General features: G+C 35.9%; 2 protein-coding genes across 5 annotated transcripts in view; one reads left to right on the top strand and one right to left on the bottom strand.

Annotated features, from left to right (window-relative positions):
• Positions 1-20,726, top strand: part of LOC143251207 (uncharacterized) — a 456,539-nt gene that overhangs the window by 381,846 nt on the left and 53,967 nt on the right. The window lies entirely within an intron of this gene.
• The window catches only part of LOC143251206 (uncharacterized), a 51,137-nt gene continuing 40,277 nt past the window's right edge, over positions 9,867-20,726 (bottom strand). For all 3 annotated transcript variants that reach the window (XM_076502631.1, XM_076502630.1, XM_076502629.1), the window contains exons 2-4: positions 18,511-18,580; positions 14,899-14,948; positions 9,867-13,326 (exon numbers count right to left, since the gene is read on the bottom strand). In XM_076502631.1, coding sequence (XP_076358746.1) covers positions 10,561-13,326; positions 14,899-14,948; positions 18,511-18,550 — 2,856 coding nt within the window. In that variant the 5' untranslated portion in view covers positions 18,551-18,580 and the 3' untranslated portion in view covers positions 9,867-10,560. The remainder of the gene's footprint in view (positions 13,327-14,898; positions 14,949-18,510; positions 18,581-20,726) is intronic.

Genomic DNA, 20,726 nt, shown 5'->3' with positions numbered 1-20,726 from the left:
TCGTTCTTTGCTACATAAGACACAGTACCAATAACCGCCGACGTTATACCCACCTACCCCTATGTGATGGAAACTGGAAGAAATATGGAAATACAATGAATGAAAAAAAATTACGAACGATGCACAGAATGACCAGATCACATGAAATACACGAGTGAGAAACGTACATTTTACTATCCCAGTTCTCCTCTCTTCAATATTCCAAAACTTTCACACGCGTGAAAACGAAAAAGGTCTTAAATTAATGATTGGTATTCTGAAAAAGTTTTCTAATTATTCACAACGACGAACACGTTAGATAACCTTCATGTCTACCTCTGAATATAAACTTCATTACCACTCAGGAATTTAGTCATATATATTATCTTTCTTAGAAGAGATCAGAGGACTCGTTGCAGAAAATCGGAGAATGTGGTATTTAGTTTGAAAGAAGAGTTGTAGATGGCGACACTATATAGATTGGTTTGAATTTCGCGCAAAGCTACACGAGGGCTATCTACGCTAACCGTCCCTGATTTAGTAGTGTAAGACTAGAGGAAAGGTAGCTAGTCATCACCACCTATTCTTAGGCTACTCTTTTACCAGATAATAATAGGATTGATAGTCACATTATTACGCCCACACGGCTAAATGTTATTGTGACGGAGATTCGAACCTGCGACCCTCGGATTACGAGTCGAGTGCCTTAACCACCTGGCTATACCGGGTGTAGCGGGTAGAGCTCTAAACATTATTTGATTTCTCAACGCATCTGCTCGGAGTAACTTGAAAAAACTGAAAACTGTTTTCAGCATTCTGCACTATAAAGAATAAAACCTATATAAAGCTGCACCATAACTAGAAATTTAGGAAAGAAATTTCAAGTGTAACTTTTACCGTTTTCACTCTAAGCAGTTCTAAATGTTGAGTCTGTACAAGTGACTATACGCTATAAGTTAAACAACACTTGGTGACCACAGAGAGAAATCCCAAGTGTTACGTTTACCGTTTTACCTCCAAACAGTTCTAAATGTTGAGTCTGTACAAGTCACTGTACACTATAAGTTAAACAACACTTGGTGACCACAGAGAGAAATCCCAAGTGTTACGTTTACCGTTTTACCTCCAAACAGTTCTAAATGTTGAGTCTGTACAAGTCACTGTACACTATAAGTTAAACAACACTTGGTGACCACAGGTGAAGTCCTAAGTGTAACTTTTACCGTTTTCACTCCAAACAGTTCTAAATGTTGAGTCTGTACAAGTGACTATACGCTATAAGTTACAACAATACTTGGTGACCACAGGTGAAATCCCAAGTGTTACGTTTACCATTTTACCTCCAAACAGTTCTAAATGTTGAGTCTGTACAAGTGACTATACGCTATAAGTTACAACAATACTTGGTGACCACAGGTGAAATCCCAAGTGTTACGTTTACCATTTTACCTCCAAACAGTTCTAAATGTTGAGTCTGTACAAGTGACTATACACTATAAGTTACAACAATACTTGGTGACTACAACAGGAAGTAACAAGTCGTTATTCATCCATTTTTCACGATTAATTTGAAGTGTTAGGTTCGTGAAAGCGACTATATTGTAAAGATTTAAAAAAATGCGTTTTTTCCGATTCTTCTTGAATATTAATGTTATAAACAAAGATATCTGAACCATTCTTTGGTCTTAGTAACGACAGCTGTCTTCTGTCTTGAAGACACATTGTGTTAAAAGAAGTTTTAATATATTTTCTCTACTCACATCATGTCAAGTTTTAAAAGTCTTTATTCACATAAATGATAAGACCAAGGCTACTTTAAGTTTCAATTTATTTAAGGTTTTTCATAGTAATATTCTTAAATTTATAAATAATTGTGCAACCAATCATTCATAGTTTTAGTGTCTTACATTTTGGTCCGAAAGTCAGAAACCAATGGCTCAGCTATAAACTTAAGGGTTTTATATTCTAAAAAATTGAGCTTCGATACCCGTGGTTTGTAAAATGTCCAGTAGTGCAACTTTGCGCTCAAACACAAAGAAATAAACAGCTGGTTCAGCACTTTATTGGGAACGTGATAAGATTCAAAATCAGGAATTATATTCTCTTGGAACGAAACAGAGGAGAAAGGAAATGTTTTCTTTCCACAATACTAGCACTTACACGCCACCTGTAACTTCCATTCAACCGACAATTATTTAAAAACTAATTATATTTATATTTATTTATTTATATTTTCCTGCATTTTTCAACATTTTTTTATTATTTTCAGCTTCAAAAGTATAAATTAACATATTTTATTTCTTTCGTATTTACAAAAGTCATAATTCGGTTGTGGAAGGTTAAGTAATTTTTTTATATACATTTTGTTAAGCCTAATAACACGCAGTTTATTAGTTGTTTGAACACTTAGCTCTGCCCAAACCTTTTGTCATATCACTACTTACTTCAAGTTGAGATCTAATACTGACCTCGTTAAACGGGGCTTGGCATGATCAGGTGGGTTAAGGCGTTCGACTCGTAATCTGACGGTAGTGGGTTCGAAGCCCCGTCGCACCAAACATGCTCACCCTTTCAGCCGCGGGGGGGGCGTTATAATGTGACGGTCAATTCCATATTCTTTGGTAAAAGAGTAGCCAAAGAGTTGGCGGTGGGTGGTGATGACTAGCTACCTTCCCTCTAGTCTTACACTACTAAATAAGGGATAGCTAATGCAGATAGCGCTCGTGTAGCTTTGCGCGAAATTCAAAAACAAACAATCAATAAGCAGAAATAAGTAATAATAAATTACGCCAGGGGACATCCCAGACTTACTCAAAAAGCTAAGAGGAAATAAAATAAAATACGCTCTTGAATTAATGGTTTTATTAATAACATGGTTTGTTTTTTAATTTTGCGCAAAGTTGCACAAGGACTATCTGCGCTAACCGTCCCTAATTTATCAGGGTAAGAAGAGAGGGAAGGCAACTAGTCATCACCCCCCCCCCAGCCAACTGTTGAACTACTCTTTTACTAACGAATAGTGGTATTGACCGTCACAGTATAATGCTCCCACGGCTGAAAGGTCGAACATGTTGGGTACGATGGGGATTCGAGCCTGCGACCCTCTGATTACGAGTCCAACGCCTTAACACCACCTGGCCATGCCAGGGCGGGCCGTTATTAATAGCATAAGAGTGGCTTGTGAGAAATTTTGTACGAAGGTCATTTTCTTCAAATAAGCGTTTTAACAAGCGAATAAATTAATTCATAAGTTGGTTATTCGGTATCTCTTGTAACGGTGTTACTAACACAAAATACACGCGCATGTTTGTCCAACAACAACTAATGAACGCATGTTTGTTTAACAACAACTAATGAAAATAATAAGTTTACGTTTTAACTTAATGCTCTTCTGTTTGATTTTTCTTTTTTCTCTTATTTTTCTTTTACACTACGCGGTGTGCGGCACAATCTAACACATATTTTTAAATATTTGCTTCCCCAGTGGCTCAGCGGTTTTCGATACCCGTGGTGGGCAGAGCACAGATAGCCCATTCTGTAGCTTTGTGCTTAATTTCAATCAAACACAAACAAAGAAGAGAACTATATTAAAATCAACGACTCATCAGCTTGATTGTCAAGTGGAAGTTGTCGTTTGGACAAGTTCTACAACCAACAGTGTTACTAACATGTACATATGAATAATATATGACAGAATAAGTAACATTAGGAGGTCAAGGGTTACAAATAAAACCAGATATATTAGTCAGAGAGAACACAGGATTTTACGTGGTTACATTCTATAGATAATCGCAGAGGTTAAATAGTTATTTAAAAGGTTATCACTGGGAGAACAAGACTGAACAGATGATTCCATACAGCAAGTGGCCACAGAGACCAAAGACTAAACATATAACATGACCCAATAACGTGAGGTTAAATTATAATAATGTACTACAGGCTTAGCAGAAAACTCGACTAAAGAGATATCTGAGACTAGACAAATCAGTTGAGCATAATGCTGTTAGAAAATGGATAGACTCTTTTGTCTAATTGGTGTAAGAGAATAGACAGTGCAAGAGGTCATATAAATTAGGCGGATAGACAGATTCTCTTCCTTAGCCACAAGTGGTAACACCATAAAATGATTTAAAAATAAAGCCTTGTAAGCACGAAAGACTTCAGGTCAAGCAACCATAGCAACATAATTATTTTGTTTTGGGGCTCTTACTACGATGTTTGCACTTTCGTGTGACAGTTCTGTCAGAGGTTGTCACGTAATGTATCAATGGTTTATAATCTTCACTGTATTTCTACGAAATGTCTACAGAAGAAAGTAAACTTGTGTGTAGCTGCATAAATAGGTACTGTTTCGTTCATTCTGCAAATAAACCCATAGAAACAGACTTTGTGGAAAAAGGTATTGGAGTAATTAATAATACAATGCATACGGGATAGTGCCCAAATGGGGAAAAAAAATGGTCTAAGACAATAGAATTTTCTCCCGAGATGTTATTCCGATAGTTCGCGTTACGACAGTATCAAGTGTAGGATCACGTGACAATGTACATAGTATCTTAATTAAATCAGAGTGATCCGCTCAGTTTCTCTTGGACTGTTAATTTAGTATTTCTAAGGTACGGGTGGACTGACGAAATGGAACTGGTTCAAAGGAACGTGTTTTCTTTGTTTCTTTATATAGGGGTTCAAAGTATAATTTTTTAGAATCATTTCTTTAACATACTGAAATAACCTTTAAAAGAAGACATTTGTGGAATACTATGGATTTTTAATTTGTCCTGTTTTTCTGTCGTTTTTAATTTCCACAATTTGCCTGTTTAAAGTGGCTTTGGAATGCTCGCGAGACACTGGAAATAAGGTACTAAATTGAACCGTAGCGCCATCTCGTAGGTATTTGTTAAAGTAATAAAATCACTCTAATAGTCTAAATAAATTATTTTTTCTTTTACATTAACAGTACTTGATTTCAAAAGCGTGAATGTTATTATAAAGTTGACGACAAATACCAAGGATTGAGAGATTTATTTTCTCATTTGGTAAATGATATGTGACTTTACTTGTAACAATCCCTTTGCTTATTAATCGTGAGTCTTACAAGTTCCTTGTGCATCCATCTTAAAAAGCTGGTTAAACAAAAATATTATTTATCGGGTAATTTAATTTTCATCCAAAAATGTAAGATGTATACTTCTTTCGTTACGTCACTTTTAGAATGACGTGTTCAATGGTGACCTTGTATCCAGCTGTGATGACTTTATTTTTCTAATAATAGGTTATCTTTTGAGATATAGTGGATATATATACTTTAAAACAAGTTACGTATAGTGAAAGCTAATTCATCAGAAGTGATTTAAACACAAGAAATATATATATACACAAGAACGAACTTATATACTATATTACTGGTGACTTCAAAATTCCATAACGACATATCAACAGTTCTTATATTCTAATATATCATCAAGTGCTTCTGGTATACATGAAACAAACACAAAATAATTGTCAGTCTTTTCAGAAGTATTTTATATTTGTATACTAAAAACACTATTTGACCTCGCCAGCTCCGGAATCTCGAGTTTTACCATAGACCCATCTCTAGTCAGATTGGATTTAGAAGTCGGATAGAACTTTTTATCCATTTTTTCTTTATTTATTTTAAAGAAAATTACACATTCTTTGGTTTATTTAAACCATAAATTACGATATATTTTTATGTCGTTCCATACGGGTTAGATTCACATACTGTCCTATACTTAATGATATAATGTTTTCACTTATAACACCACTCACTCTATTCTTGTAAATAACTGACCACAGTAGATGTTGCTCATTTTCTATGCAGGACATTTAAGTGACACTGCAGTACTTAGAGACATTAATTACAACGTGTGTGGTAAATTTGTATTCTAACTTCAATTACTTATTTTTAAAACTATCGTAACAAACAAGTGCTCAGTTGTTGTTGCTGATTTGAATGAAGTACGAAGCTATACAATGGGCTATCTGTGCTCTGCCTACTACGGGTTTCAAAACCCGGTTTTTAACGTTAGAAGTACGCAGACATACCGCGGAGCCACTGGGAAGCCAAGTGCTGAGTATCAAAGTGATATGTTGAAAGCTGTTTTTAATATGCGTTGAGAAACACGATACTTCTCGTGTCACGTTTGTTAAGACATCTTCAATACATATTTTATTTAATAGTATCAAATATAATCAATATGTTCAATGAAATTTAGATTAAGTGTTAATTTCATGTGTTCATGTATTGACTGTTAAATGCCAAAGAGGTATTCGTTTATAAAATAATTTTATGATAACAATTAAGGTGAACTTTCATTCAATAGATGGCAATGCTTTCTGTTACAACAAGTTAGACAGACACGTAGGTTTTCGAATGGGAAATTATTACAATACTGTTGTAAAGTCAACAATGAAATTATGAATCAGTATTTGTACTTTTACAAATCCAATATAATTAATTAATTTTTTGTCATATAGTAAATAGCCATGTTTATTAAAAGTACTATTTATCAAAACACAAAACAGAAATTCGTTCGAACAACTCATAAGAAAGAAGACAGGGGAGATTTGAATTTATCGAATGTTTAAGTTTGGGGAGAAACAGATGATGTTAGTGTAAAATAAATCTAATCAAAGACACCTTTGGTGTAAAAACAACGGTGTGGTAAAAAAAATTGAACGTCTAAACTAGTTGGTACACTAATACTATTGATAAGAGATTTATACCAATTATTAATTAATAAATTGTCCAATCCGCGTTCTAAGTTCTAATTGAAGCGTGGTATGTTTTCATATCAAATAAATATTTTGGTGTGCTTGGCCTAACCAACACTTATGTATCTGCACGTACTTTCATCCTATAGTTTTACTGTAAAATAGTCGTATTTGATTTGAATTACAAAAAAAAAAGGTACACATTTATTCTAAGATAAAGCCGTGTAAAAATGGATGGTATGAGTAGACAAAGCACTATGTAGAGGAGCGAACAACGTTTCGACCTTCTTCGGTCATCGTCAGGCTCACAAAGAAAGAAAGAGGTAACAGTTTCGACATCACATCCTTCTTTACAGAAGTGCCAACCGCTGAAGTCTGCAAGATAGCCTTAGAACTGTGTATCCGAGACCCTAGCCCATTCCCGGCAACCAACTAGTAACCCTCATAGAATTCACCACGATAAAGACAAACTTCATGTTCAACAACCACAACTATATACAAACAAATGGCCTGAGCATGGGCAACCCAGTATCACCAGTTCTAGCCAATATTTTTATAACACAATTTGAAACACAAGCAATTAACACAGCATTACTTCCACCACTATACTGGTACAGATATATAGATGACACGGTTGCGGATTCAGATCTACAAAACACACACTTAATTTTTTGAATCACATTAACTCTATACATCCCAACATCAACTTCACATGTAAACAAGAAAAAAGCAATCAAGTATCATTTCTTAACCTCAAAATTACAAAAACCGACACACAATTCAAAACAGAAATCCACCGAAAAATCACCCACACTGGACTATACATTCCTTGGGACTCAGCACATGAAACAAAACAAAAACTCAACCTACTAAGAAACCAAATAAACACAGCCATAAAACTATGTTCACCAGATAAAATTAACGATGAATTAGACAAAATAAAACAATACTTCATCAACATCAATAAGTTTCCTCTACAAATCGTAAAAAAACATTATATGCATACACCTAGCTAAAAAGCAAAATCAACCAACTAAAGTAAATATATCTCACGAATCAAAAAATCACGAAACCATATACTGCTGCATACCATATATTCCCGACATCAGCAGACAAATAACCAACATTTGGCAAAAATTAGTAACAAAATATGACATTCCAGTTAATACCAAATTTATTCAAAAACCAGGCACAAAACTGAGGTCTATACTATGTAAAAACTACACTGACAAACACCACACCAACATTATTTTACAAAATACAATGTGATAACTGCCACGATTTCTATATTGGACAAACAAGTAGAAAAATGGAAACCAGATTCAAAGAACACAAAAAGTCACCTTCACACGTTTTCGAACACTGCAAGTCAAATAAATACAACATAACCATAGAAAACACCTAAATACTAAATAAAGAAACAAACATAAACAAACGCAAAATTAAAGAAGCCTTACTTATACAACAACTCAAGCCCAAAATAAATCAATACAAAGGAACATCCTTATACCTATATTAATAAATATAATCAAACACTTAAGCACGCCCTCTACATTCTTACACTCAATTACGCAAACCCCGTCAATAATGTGGTCAGCTATTGGTCAGTTACCTCTTTCTTTCCTTGTGAATCTGACAATGACCGAAGAAGGTCGAAACGTTGTTCGCTCCTCTACATAAAATATTTTCTCAACCCAAACCAGCTGTCTTTACATATATATTTTTTCTCTACAAGTGGGTTTTCACGTCATCACGAAGCCGTACTAAAACTTTAGACCAATAGATTACGTAACTTTTAGCATGCGCAAACATTATGGTCAAATTTTAGAGGTTTTTTGTACAAACACTTTACACGTATGACTTATATTTAGACTAAATTTGACACCTAATTGAAGGTTGTGAAGATTCATACGTACACTAAACGTGACCAAAAATAGTAAAAGTCAAGCATGTCTTTCTGTCAAATAATATTTCGGTACTTTCGTGTGGGTGAGTCCACCGAAGGAAATCGAACCCCTAAATTTAGCGTTGTAAATCCGTAGGCTGTACCAGCTGGGGATCCGTACTTTTTTTTTATCCAAAGAAAAATAGCAATTCAATAAAAATTTGTTATTTTATATTTTGTGTATTTCTTAACGAGTTGCCTTTAAATTTAGTATATGAAGTAAAAGTACAGTAGAACACATCCATAGAAACTGTTTGATAGTTTGTATTACCAAAGTCCGAGCTATGGAAGGTGGAAAATTGTTAAACTATCATTGATGTTAATAATACATAATATATCCTGCAGGTTGTTTTGTCCGTACCACACACTACATTGTGTAATATCAACAACACAAAACCCTCTCGCTCGATACGTGTTGATTAATATATACATGTGTATATATAACACGGGTTTTCCCATTCATGTTAATAATACATAATATATCCTGCAGGTTGTTTTGTCCGTACCACTATCGTGAATCTTCGTATAACATTCAAAACCATGAAATATTCTTTTATCATAACTGTACTATACGTGTGTCCATATGGTTTACGGACACACCTGCAGTGATAAAACCCGGGTTTCGATTTCCAGCGGTCAACAGAACACATAAAAATAGCCAGTCCATTAGATATCTTTGCTCAAGAGCAAAAGCAACATGTTTGTGTAAGAGGTTGTATTAATTACAATATAGATGATAAGTTTGTTTGCTTTCTCACGTGGCGTGTTTGTTTGTTTTTGAATTTCGCGCAAAGCTACACGACGGATATCTGCGCTAGTCGTCTCTAATTTAGCAGTGAAAGACAAGAGGGATGTTTTTGTGTTGTTGTTTTTGAATTTCGCATAAAGCTACTCGAGGGCTATCTGTGCTAACCGTCCCTAATTTAGCAGTGTAAGACTAAAGGGAAGGCAGCTAGTCATCACCACCCACCGCTAGTAATCACAACGAATAGTGGGATTGACCGTAACATCATACGCCCCACGTCTGTTTAGCACGATGCGGGCGCGAACCCGCGCCCTTCGGATTACGAGTCAAGAACCTTAACCACCAGGCCATGCCGGGCCTGCTTGATTGGATAACTTTGTTAACATATAAATATTTATAACATGTTTCTCTTTGATTCATCTTCATGGGTTAAGTTTGTAAACAATACAGTAGTAGAAATAATTAATATACGTGGCATACAGTTACCACATACCTTTTATTTTGCTGTAATATACATATATAAACTAAATATAACTTTGGATGAAAGACTAACATCTTGTAACAAGAAAGTTTCAATAGTACAAGTTTGAATTCATCAAATGTTTCAATTCTAACCAAGTTGAAACAATACTATAATTTTTTATAATTATTTGGATTAAAATATACTTTGATCACAGCTTACTTCACAGATATAGACTCGACACTCGAATTTCACACACTTTTCCGAGTTCAATCGAAGAGAAACTTGCTTGTTTGTTGAAGTTAACCATAAAGCTGCACAATGGGCTATTTCTGCTTTGCCCACCATGGTTATCAAACAAATGAAATCCGATTTAATGTGGTAGTTTCAACTGTTTTAAATGGGTTTGAACGGTATATATAATTAATCAGCGGGAACTGTTCAGTACGTACTGTTAGTAATTTCGTGGATTTCGTAACTTCTTGTAATAGAGGACAAAATTATTTTGTAAATCTTAGCTGAAGGAAAAGTTATATTTTCTGTTAAACAACGTTTTTTCTTTCTCTGGAAAGCACATTTTTTATGTTTTTAAGTAATTCTGCCCAATAACATACTAAATGAAACTATATAAAAGGCTAAGTAACTAATAAAATAATAACGAGATGTTGGAAAAGTGTGTGTAATGATACCGAAGTTCTAAATAATAAACGGCCTGTTGCTAAGCGTCTGACGATTAAAAGGAATATCCAAGGACATCACATGGTTTTCTGCTTCTGGTGTAAATAATTGTGCTTCATTGTTAAAAGGTACTCCTGGAAAAGTAGCTTGGTTGTTGGATCTTTGGAATTCGGGAAGGTGCTTCGGAAAGGGAGTATCATTGGGGGGATATTTGGAAAACCTTGGAAGGTGGTTTGGCTGGAAAATAAACTTATCTTCACCATTTTCGTGCGCAGCCGTTAGTAATGAAGACTCTATGCTCTCCCCATGTTGTTGTAATAACATTTGGCTCTGTGTATTGGGTCCATTTATATAAGGAAAGGATTTTAAGGGTTCGTGTTCATTATCAAATAAAAATGGTTGTGGCATTCGGTGTGGTTCCTCAAACGGTATATAGGCAAATTCTGCAGGATATTCATTTTCAAGGGGTACAAGAGTTGATTCAACACCCCGTTCTATGGGAAATGTGAGTGGAACGTTTTGCTGTCCATTAAGATTTGGAAAAGGAAATTTCGGGCGCATTGACTGAAGGTTTAAGCCTGTTTTAACAAAAAATGACTGAGGTATTGAGCTAGGTTCATCAACAACATTATCAGTAACAAATTCATGGTCATCCCTTACAGGCAATAAGGCTTGAAAGTACTGAGGCTGAGAAGGTGGTAGTGGGGGTCTCATAACACGAGGTTCTCGTTCTGTAATTGTTGGAGATGGTCTATGGAAAACAGTGGAGTCTTCCATTTCAGAATCCATTGATAATAACTCCAAACGTGTTTGAGGGGGGAAACTAGGATTAGGTAAAGTAATTCCAAATGAAGTTGGAAGTCGCATAGGTCTGGGAACTTCAGGATAGAAAGAAACTGGTGATGGAGCATGCATGGGATGTAACAAAAACATAATTCTTTCCAAAGGAGGTACTGGCGAATGAATAGCTGAAATGGGTGGTATTAGGGGAGCCTCGCTGTATGGCAAAGAGGCCATTGGTGATTGTATTGGATCATTTGGAAGGGGCAGAGGAATATTATGATCTGAGTAAGGAGGATTTTGAAGTGGTAAAAAGGGCATTGGAGATGGGAATGGAGTATCTCGAGGCGGCATGAAGGTCATTGGAGATGAAAATGGAGTATCTCGAGGCAGCATGAAGGTCATTGGAGATGAGAATGGAGTATCTCGAAGCGGCATCAAGGGCATTGGAGATGGGAATGGAATATCTCGAGGCGGCATGAAGGCTATTGGAGATGGGAATGAAGTATCTCGAGGCGGCATCAAGGGCATTGGAGATGGGAATGGAATATCTCGAGGCGGCATCAAGGGCATTGGAGATGGGAATGGAAAATCTCGAGGCGGCATGAAGGCCATTGGAGATGGGAATGAAGTATCTTGAGGCGGCATGAAGGCCATTGGAGATGGGAATGGAGTATCTCGAGGCGGCATCAAGGGCATTGGAATTGGAAGAGGGGTATCTGGAGGTGGCAAGATAGCCATTGAAGGAAGAGATGGAATATTTGGTGGTAGAAAAGGTGCTATTGGAAGTGGAAATTGAGTATTTGGAAGTGGTTGAAAGGTTAATAAAGGTGGGAATGGAGCGTCTGCAGATGGCAGAGGACCCACTGAAGGTCTAGGTGAGAAATCCGATGGTGGAATTGGAACAACTGGAGATTGGAATCGACCATTTTGATGTGGAAGAAAATCCACTAAATATGGGTGTACCGTATCAGAAGGTGGCAGGGAAGCCATTGGAAAAAGGAGTGGAATATTTTTTTGTGGCAATGGAGCATTATGAGATGGTAAAAAGGGTCTTGGAGATGAAGGATGGGCATTTGTAAATGGTAATAGAGGTATATGTTTTACAGATGGCGATGGGGAATTTAAAAGCATGTTAGAATAAATAAGCATAAAAGGAGTTAAAGGTAATAAAGGTCTGGCAGGTCCTTCCTGGTTCATATGAATTTCAGGAACAGATATGCTTGAAAGCATTTGTGGCTTAGGCGACAGTAAAGTTCTAGCCTTTTCTTCAGAAAATGGGCTACGAAGTAGAGGATATTGCTGATTCTCAATAGGCAAAGGTCGTGGAAATCCAAATGGTAAGATTTCTGATTTTATTTGTCTCTCATCTCCATTACCAATAACGTCAATAATTATATTATTATTATCAGGTTCTCTGTGTGCACGATTGCCATCTATGCCATTACCAATAACTGATGATCCTTCTGAAACAAGAGAATCTCCTTTATGTAAAATATTAGGCCTTCCCATCGGAAATCTTGAAAAGTTATTTCTAAACAAAAATTGAAGAAACGGTGGCGGACGTTTTGGGCTGAATTTTGGACGAGATGGAGTAAACTGTAACGATTCGGGTTTCTCATCTGGTGTAGGTTTTGACTTGTGACTAAAAGGTTGCTCTCGAGAGTATAACATTTTTTGCAGATCTTCCTCTTTGGGTCGAATATTTTGCTGAATTTCGACATGAGGTATTCCCTCTGGAGGCATGGAACGAGAGGGTGTGTCTTGTAAAACACTTCTCATGGACTCATTTACTTCTGTAACAACAGACTCCTTGTCGTTATCACTTTCAATTTTATTTTTGTCCTCTCCTTCTGATGGCAAAAGGAGAAGCAGGGTTTCATCTATTTTGTCCTTATCTTGAGATTTTGCCAGTGCTGGCTCTCCTGAAGATTCCAAAGCTGTGTTATCTTCTAACATTTTTTCCTCCATTGGATAAGCCATCATATAACCTGATCCACCAACCTAACATATGAATATGTCAAAATATTATGATTCACAATCACTAGCCAATCGCAAGTTTAGAAACAATATAAAAAGTAGATTTTTAAGTGGTATAGAAAGCTTCATACAAACCCATGATTGTTTTAAAGACATTATCTTTGGAAACAATGTAAATAAACTACTCCTAGTTTTAAACAATGTATATGAACTATTTCTAGTTTTAAAGAATATAAATAAGCTATCCCTACTTTTAAACAGTATAAACTATTATAATTGTATTTTAAACACTGTAATTAGCTTACCTTCAATATGCCATTATTTATCAACAATGTAAACAAGCCATCATTCCTTTTAAACAATGTAATCAATTTGCTTTCCTTTCTAAACAAAGTAAACATGCTTCATTCCTTTTAAACAATGTAATCAATTTGCTTTCCTTTATAAACAAAGTAAACATGCTTCATTCCTTTTCTTACGATGCACCTTTCTTTTTAAACATGTTAAGAAATTTGTCTTTCCTTTTAAATGAGGAAATACTTGAATTCCTTTTTTTAAACATTGTAAACAATTTGCTTTCCTTTATAAACATTAAAAACGTCTGTAATTATGACCATTAAAATAAAAATGGTTGGGTATGTTTGTTTGTTTTGAATTTTGCGCAAAGCTACAAGAGAGCTATCTGCGCTAGCCATCCCTAATTTATCAGTGTAAGACTAGAGGAAGGCTACTAGACATCACCACCCACCGCCAACTCTCGGGCTACTCTTTTACTGAATAGTAGGAGTGACATTCACTTTATATCGCCCTCACGGACAAAAAGGAGAGGTCCGGCATGGCCAGGTGGTTAAGTGGCTCGACTTGTAACCCGAAGGTCGCGGTTTCGAATCCCCGCCGCACCATACATTCTCGCCCTTTCAGCCGTGGGGCCAGTGTAATGTGACAGTCAATCTCACTATTCGTTGGTAAAAGAGTAGTTCAAGAGTTGGCGGTGGGTGGTTATGACTAGCTGCCTTCCCTCTAGTCTTACACTGTTAAATTAGGGACGGCTAGCGCAGATATCCCTCGTGTAGCTTTGCGCAAAATTGAAAAAAACAAACAAAAGGGCGACTCCTAGGTTGCGAGTTAAAAGCCCTAACCACTTGGCCATGTCCGACCATTTGTATTAGTTCTCGTCACTGTAGTACATATACTGGCTTGAAATAATAAAAATAAAATAAATAGACCGTGTATTTTAATCTGGAATGTAGTATTTTGTAAACCGCGTGTGGCCTAACAGTTTCCATCTCGAACCGAAGTGGCAAAACAGAGGATATTGTCGATTCTCAATGATAATGTGAAAATTACTATTATATTGTAAACAATGTAGATAATTAACCTTCTATTTCAAACAAGCCAAGACTGAAACTTTGAACAATTTGCTTTCCTTTCATAAAACGTAAACAGTTTAGTTTGTGTAGGAAATAGTATAAACTACTCCTATTGTGAATTGTGTTATTCAGATACCTACTTTATACAGAAAAGGATATAAGTAATTAATTCTGCGTTTTAATTATTGTTTGAAAAGATAAAAAAAAAAAACAGGTCGCTACTTACCAGTGTTTCTTCAGCCTCATTTTCACTTGCCGAAGTCACAGCTGTAGAAACTGTAATTTAAGAGCGTTGCTAGTTTATTAAGTATCGAGTAAACTGATAAATTGTATTGTTTTGTAATATGATCGAAGAAAAATCCTTCAATATGTTTCCATAAAATTCTCGTGACATCTTAAATATACATACTCATAAAAGAAATGCAAAAGTAGGTAGGTATATGTGTTGTGTTAAATAATAACTATGAAAGTAATTATTGTCCTACAAGTGTAGCATGCACTATGACTTTCTCTATGTTAATGACAGATTAATTTTGTACGTTTTTCGCATGGAAAGTTTGTCATAATATAAGAGACTGTTTAGCGTAAGTAATATTAATTGATTATTATGCAAGCTAATATGTCGTGATTGTTTGGTTGTTTTTATAATAAGAGAGTTAGTTAAAAGCAGACGATTGTTGAAAGTTGTAGTTCACGGATGTTGAGATTATCGTATGTCACGTGCAACTCTTTGACGTTGAGAGTATAGAAGATTCGAGAAGACGGGCAGATGATTGAGTGTTAGACAAGTGGAAACGGTAGAAAGACAAGAAGAAAAGACAAGACAGGTTAGAAAAGTTAACTACCGTAGAAGTGAAGGCCTAACGATTAGGCCGAACGTTTAATATGTTAAAGTAAAAGTAACAGTAGAAAAGAAGAATATTTTTTTCCGTCTAGTCGTTATTTTAAAGTAACTGAATCAGTTTGAGTGGATTTTGACAGAAGGAACAGCGGATGTTTTGAGACAGAGAAAACCAAACTGTTACCGGGTGAACAGAATACTACTGCGGTAACTCGGGCCACAGTTGTAAGTGAATTATATACAGAATGCTTGTGTGATAGTAATGAAGAAAAATTGTTCGGCTAATCAACCGATATATTAAAGCAACTGAGTAGGCCTAAATGTACAGAAAAACGAAAACTATGTACAGTGTTTATGAATTACCTATAATCTCTAAGAGACCTCAAGTAGATCTTACGTCACAAAGACCCTTCCAAAGGTACTCTAAAAGGAAAACGTGTGATGCAAACAATAAAATTACCAACATAAAATTATTCTATAATTAATACATCTAACTCCTGAAAAGATTATTTATTTGTTTTTAATTTCGCGGAAAGCTACACGAGGGCTATCAGAATTTTGAAATGCCTCAGAAAGGGAATAAAATAATGAAAATCACCTTTCCTCACTTAGTACAAACAGCTCTGTTGCTGAGAACGTACTGAAGGCCTAAAGTTCGACAAACAGTGTGATATTACAGGTAAGTAACTATACACGTTATGCCTTGTGTCTAGTTTGAGTAACTTGTGGTTAATTGGTTTGGTTTGTTTTGAATTTCGCGCAAAGCTACACGAAGACTATCTGCGCTAAACGTCCCCAATTTAACAGTGTAAGACTAGAGGGAAGGCAGCTAGTCATCACCACCTACCACCAATTCTTTGGCTACTCTTTTCCAACGAATAGTGGGATTGACCGTAACATTATAACGACTCCACAGTTGAATGGGCGAGAATGTTTGGGGTGACGGAGATTCGAACCTGCGACCCTCGGATTACGAGTCGAGTGCCTTAACCACCGGGCCATGCCAGGTGTAGCGTGGAGAGCTGTAAACATTATTTGATTTCTCAACGCATCTGCTTGGAGTAACTTGAAAAAAAACTGAAAACTGTTTTCAGCATTCTGCACTATAAAGAATAAAACCTTTATAAAGCTGCACCATAACTAGAAATTTAGGAAAGAAATTTCAAGTGTAACTTTTACCGTTTTCACTCTAAGCAGTTCTAAATGTTGAGTCTGTACAAGTGACTGTACACTATAAGTTAAACAACACTTGGTGACCACAGAGAGAAATCCCAAGTGTTACGTTTACCGTTTTACCTCCAAACAGTTCTAAATGTTGAGTCTGTACAAGTGACTATACGCTATAAGTTACAACAATACTTGGTGACCACAGAAAGAAATCCCAAGTGTTACGTTTACCGTTTTAACTCCGAACAGTTCTAAACGTGACAGTCCACCGGGACACTATAAAAGACCAACAGCACCTACACACGTACTGACTTGAAGACGAAAAGCGGAAGGCTTTCGAAACGTCGTCCTCTACAGGCAGTTGCTGTCCATTTATCATAACATTTTTGTATTTCTAGCACCAGATGATAGATAATAAGATCTACCCAAACACGAAATGGCTCTCTTTCATTATAACCTCGCCGGAAATACAGGCACTCTGTTATTCTAACCTCAGTTACAGAAACACAATGGCATCTTTCATTGATATTGTAACCTCACGTATAAAAACACTTCAATACTTCTGATTGTCATTATAATCTAATGTACAGAAACACAAAGATCGTATTACAATATGAGCCTCATTTATAGAAATACAGCAACAGGTCTGATTGTTATTGTAACCACGTGTGTAGAAACACAGTAACAGCTCTGACTGTCAGTGTAACTCCGTGTGTAGAAACACAGTAACAGCTCTGACTGTCAGTGTAACTCCGTGTGTAGAAACACAGTAACAGCTCTGACTGTTAGTGTAACCCCGTGTGTAGAAACACGGTAACATCTTTGACTGTTAGTGTAACCCCGTGTGTAGAAACACAGTAACAGCTCTGACTGTCAGTGTAACTCCGTGTGTAGAAACACAGTAACAGCTCTGACTGTCAGTGTAACTCCGTGTGTAGAAACACAGTAACAGCTCTGACTGTTAGTGTAACCCCGTGTGTAGAAACACGGTAATAGCTCTGACTGTTAGTGTAACCCCGTGTGTAGAAACACAGTAACATCTCTGTTAGTGTAACCCCGTGTGTAGAAACACAGTAATAGCTCTGACTGTTAGTGTAACCCAGTGTGAAGAAACACAATAACAGGTCTGATTGTTAGTGTAACCCCGAGTGCAGAAACACAATAACATGTCTGACTGTATGTGTAACCTCATATCTGATTCTTGTTGTAGCATCAAATATGAAAGCAAAGTAACAAAGTAAAACAATGTAACAGGTCTTGTTGATATTATAACCTCCCGAATAGAAATACAGCAACAAAATAATGGATATGAAATCGTGGTACTACCATGATGTTTTGTGAGAAATTTATTCGATACAGAGAAAAATGGATATCATTTTGGGATTCAGTGTACAGGAATTATTGTTGAACATGTAAACCTTAAGACAATCATCACATGTCTCTGTTATTTATTGCTTTATTCTTAGCAAAAAGAGATTTCAGACTTTCGTGAAATACTATTATTAACATAAAATAATTGTTTAAAACCATCTTGTTGCACTGATAACAACTAATAGAAAGCACACTTTTATGTAAAATCATTACGTAACATCATTTGTCATCCAATGGGAAGGACGTTTTTATGCAGAATTATAATGTTATATTACTAAATAACCAATAAAAAACACGATGACCTAGTGGTTGTTAGACAGAATAACACACTGTTTTAAATGTTTAACAACCAAGATAAAACACGATTATATAAAAATCATCCTATTACATCACCTAACAGCTAATAGGAAACACACTGATTTTAAATTATTCCTCAAACCGTTGCTGTTAGCAACTTACCAACAAGAAGAAGGCTGAACAAAGCCCAAAAAGGCTTCATCTTGTAACAGGTAGCAAGGATTTTGGTTTCCTGCAAAAGATACAATAATAATCGTTAGTGAAGGAAAATAATTCAGTTCATGAAGTATCTGGGCTCCACTCTGGGTCGACAAGTTTACGGACATACAAGGCTTAAAATCCGGGTTCCGATAGCAAGTTAAAAATAATGTGTTTATAAAAATCATTTTTTATCGTTTTCATAATGCATGCTCTGATTACATATATGTTTCACAACTAGGCTTAGAAATTCCTTTTTATAATTAGCGCTCTAAGTAAATATATATGTTTGACAACTAGGCTTAGTAATTCGTTTTTATAACGCGCGCTCTCAGTAGATATACATGTTTGACAACTAGGCTTAGTAATTCGTTTTTATAACGCGCGTTCTCAGTATATATATGTTTCACAACTAAGCTCAGAAATAAGCTTTAAAATATTTTCAGTAAACTTTAAAACTAAGCACCAAATAAGTATGAATATCGAACACTACTCCAAAACATGACATCTAAGAGAGATCAACTGAGCACTTTATGTCAAAATACTTATAGATGGTCCCCCACTCCCTGTAGTGTTATATAATACGTATGACCTTCGTGGGATAAAATTTCAAGATTTGTAAAACATTTTCTTTCTGGGTGAATTTGACAAAACCAAAGATGTTAAAGTGTCTAAGGAAAAAAAAAAACGTTCATTTAAACTGTATTGTTCTAGTTGTTGTGGATAGGTTGTGTGTGTGTGTTCAATAGTAAAACCACATTGGGCTACCTTCTGTGTCCTCAGAGAGGAATTGAGCCCCAGATTTTAGCGTTGTAAACCAGTAGATTTATCGCTGTCACACCGAGGAACATCATGGAAAAGAGTGCCTGTTAATCGTACACCCTTCATCTAAACTGTTTGTGTATTGTTCTAATTGTTGTGGAAAGAGGTGCCTGTTAATCATACATCCTTCGTCTAAACTGTTTGTGTATTGTTCTAGTTGTTGTAGAAAGAGGTTCCTGTTAATCATACATCCTTCGTCTAAACTGTTTGTGTATTGTTCTAGTTGTTGTAGAAAGAGGTTCCTGTTAATCATACATCCTTCGTCTAAACTGTTTGTGTATTGTTCTAGTTGTTGTAGAAAGAGGTTCCTGTTAATCATACATCCTTCGTCTAAACTGTTTGTGTATTGTTCTAATTGTTGTGGAAAGAGGTGCCTGTTAATCATACATCCTTCGTCTAAACTGTTTGTGTATTGTTCTAGTTGTTGTGGAAAGAGGTGCCTGTTAATCATACATCCTTCATCTATATTGTTTGTGTATTGTTCTAATTGGTGTGGAAAGAGGTGCCTGTTAATCATACATCCTTCGTCTAAGCTGTTTGTGTATTGTTCTAGTTGTTGTGGAAAGAGGTGCCTGTTAATCATACATCCTTCGTCTAAACTGTTTGTGTATTGTGCTAGTTGTTGTAGAAAGAGGTGCCTGTTAATCATACATCCTTCATCTATATTGTTTGTGTATTGTTCTAATTGGTGTGGAAAGAGGTGCCTGTTAATCATACATCCTTCGTCTAAGCTGTTTGTGTATTGTTCTAGTTGTTGTAGAAAGGAGTGCCTATTAATCGTACATCCTTCATCTAAACTGTTTGTGTATTGTTCTAGTTGTTGTGGAAAGAGGTGCCTGTTAATCATACATCCTTCGTCTAAGCTATTTGTGTATTGTTCTAGTTGTTGTAGAAAGGAGTGCCTATTACCGAGCGCTCGGTTCACTGTATCAATAATCGAAAATATCTTTCATTAAGTAATGAAGAGTAAACAATATGCAATTGCTCCATCTGGTGGTAGACGTGTGGATGTTTAAACCTTGTTTCCGTTGTTATTTTAATGTCAGTCTTTGAGAAAAATCTTGAAAATATGGTATAAAATAATCATAAGAATGAAACTGTTTGTGGTCTCAAAACTACAATATGATACTGGATAATTTATTGTACAGGATAATAAAAACACGTAAAAATCACCGAATGCATGAAACTGTTTCCAGTCTAAGTGACGTTTTCTGTACAGTAGTTTAGTATTTTGTCGTAGTTTAAGACCGCAAACAGTCTCATTTGTGTAAACGCTCTGTATTAATAAATCGTTGTTGTTAAAAAAATAGTTTTATTTAGCAGTGTAAGACTAGAGGGAAGGTAGCTAGTCATCACCA

This window comes from Tachypleus tridentatus, chromosome 5 (assembly GCF_004210375.1).
Source record: "Tachypleus tridentatus isolate NWPU-2018 chromosome 5, ASM421037v1, whole genome shotgun sequence".
Classification (NCBI taxonomy): Eukaryota; Metazoa; Arthropoda; class Merostomata; order Xiphosura; family Limulidae; genus Tachypleus; species Tachypleus tridentatus.
Note: the sequence above shows the minus strand (reverse complement) of the source record. Positions and strands in the feature narration are given on the sequence as shown.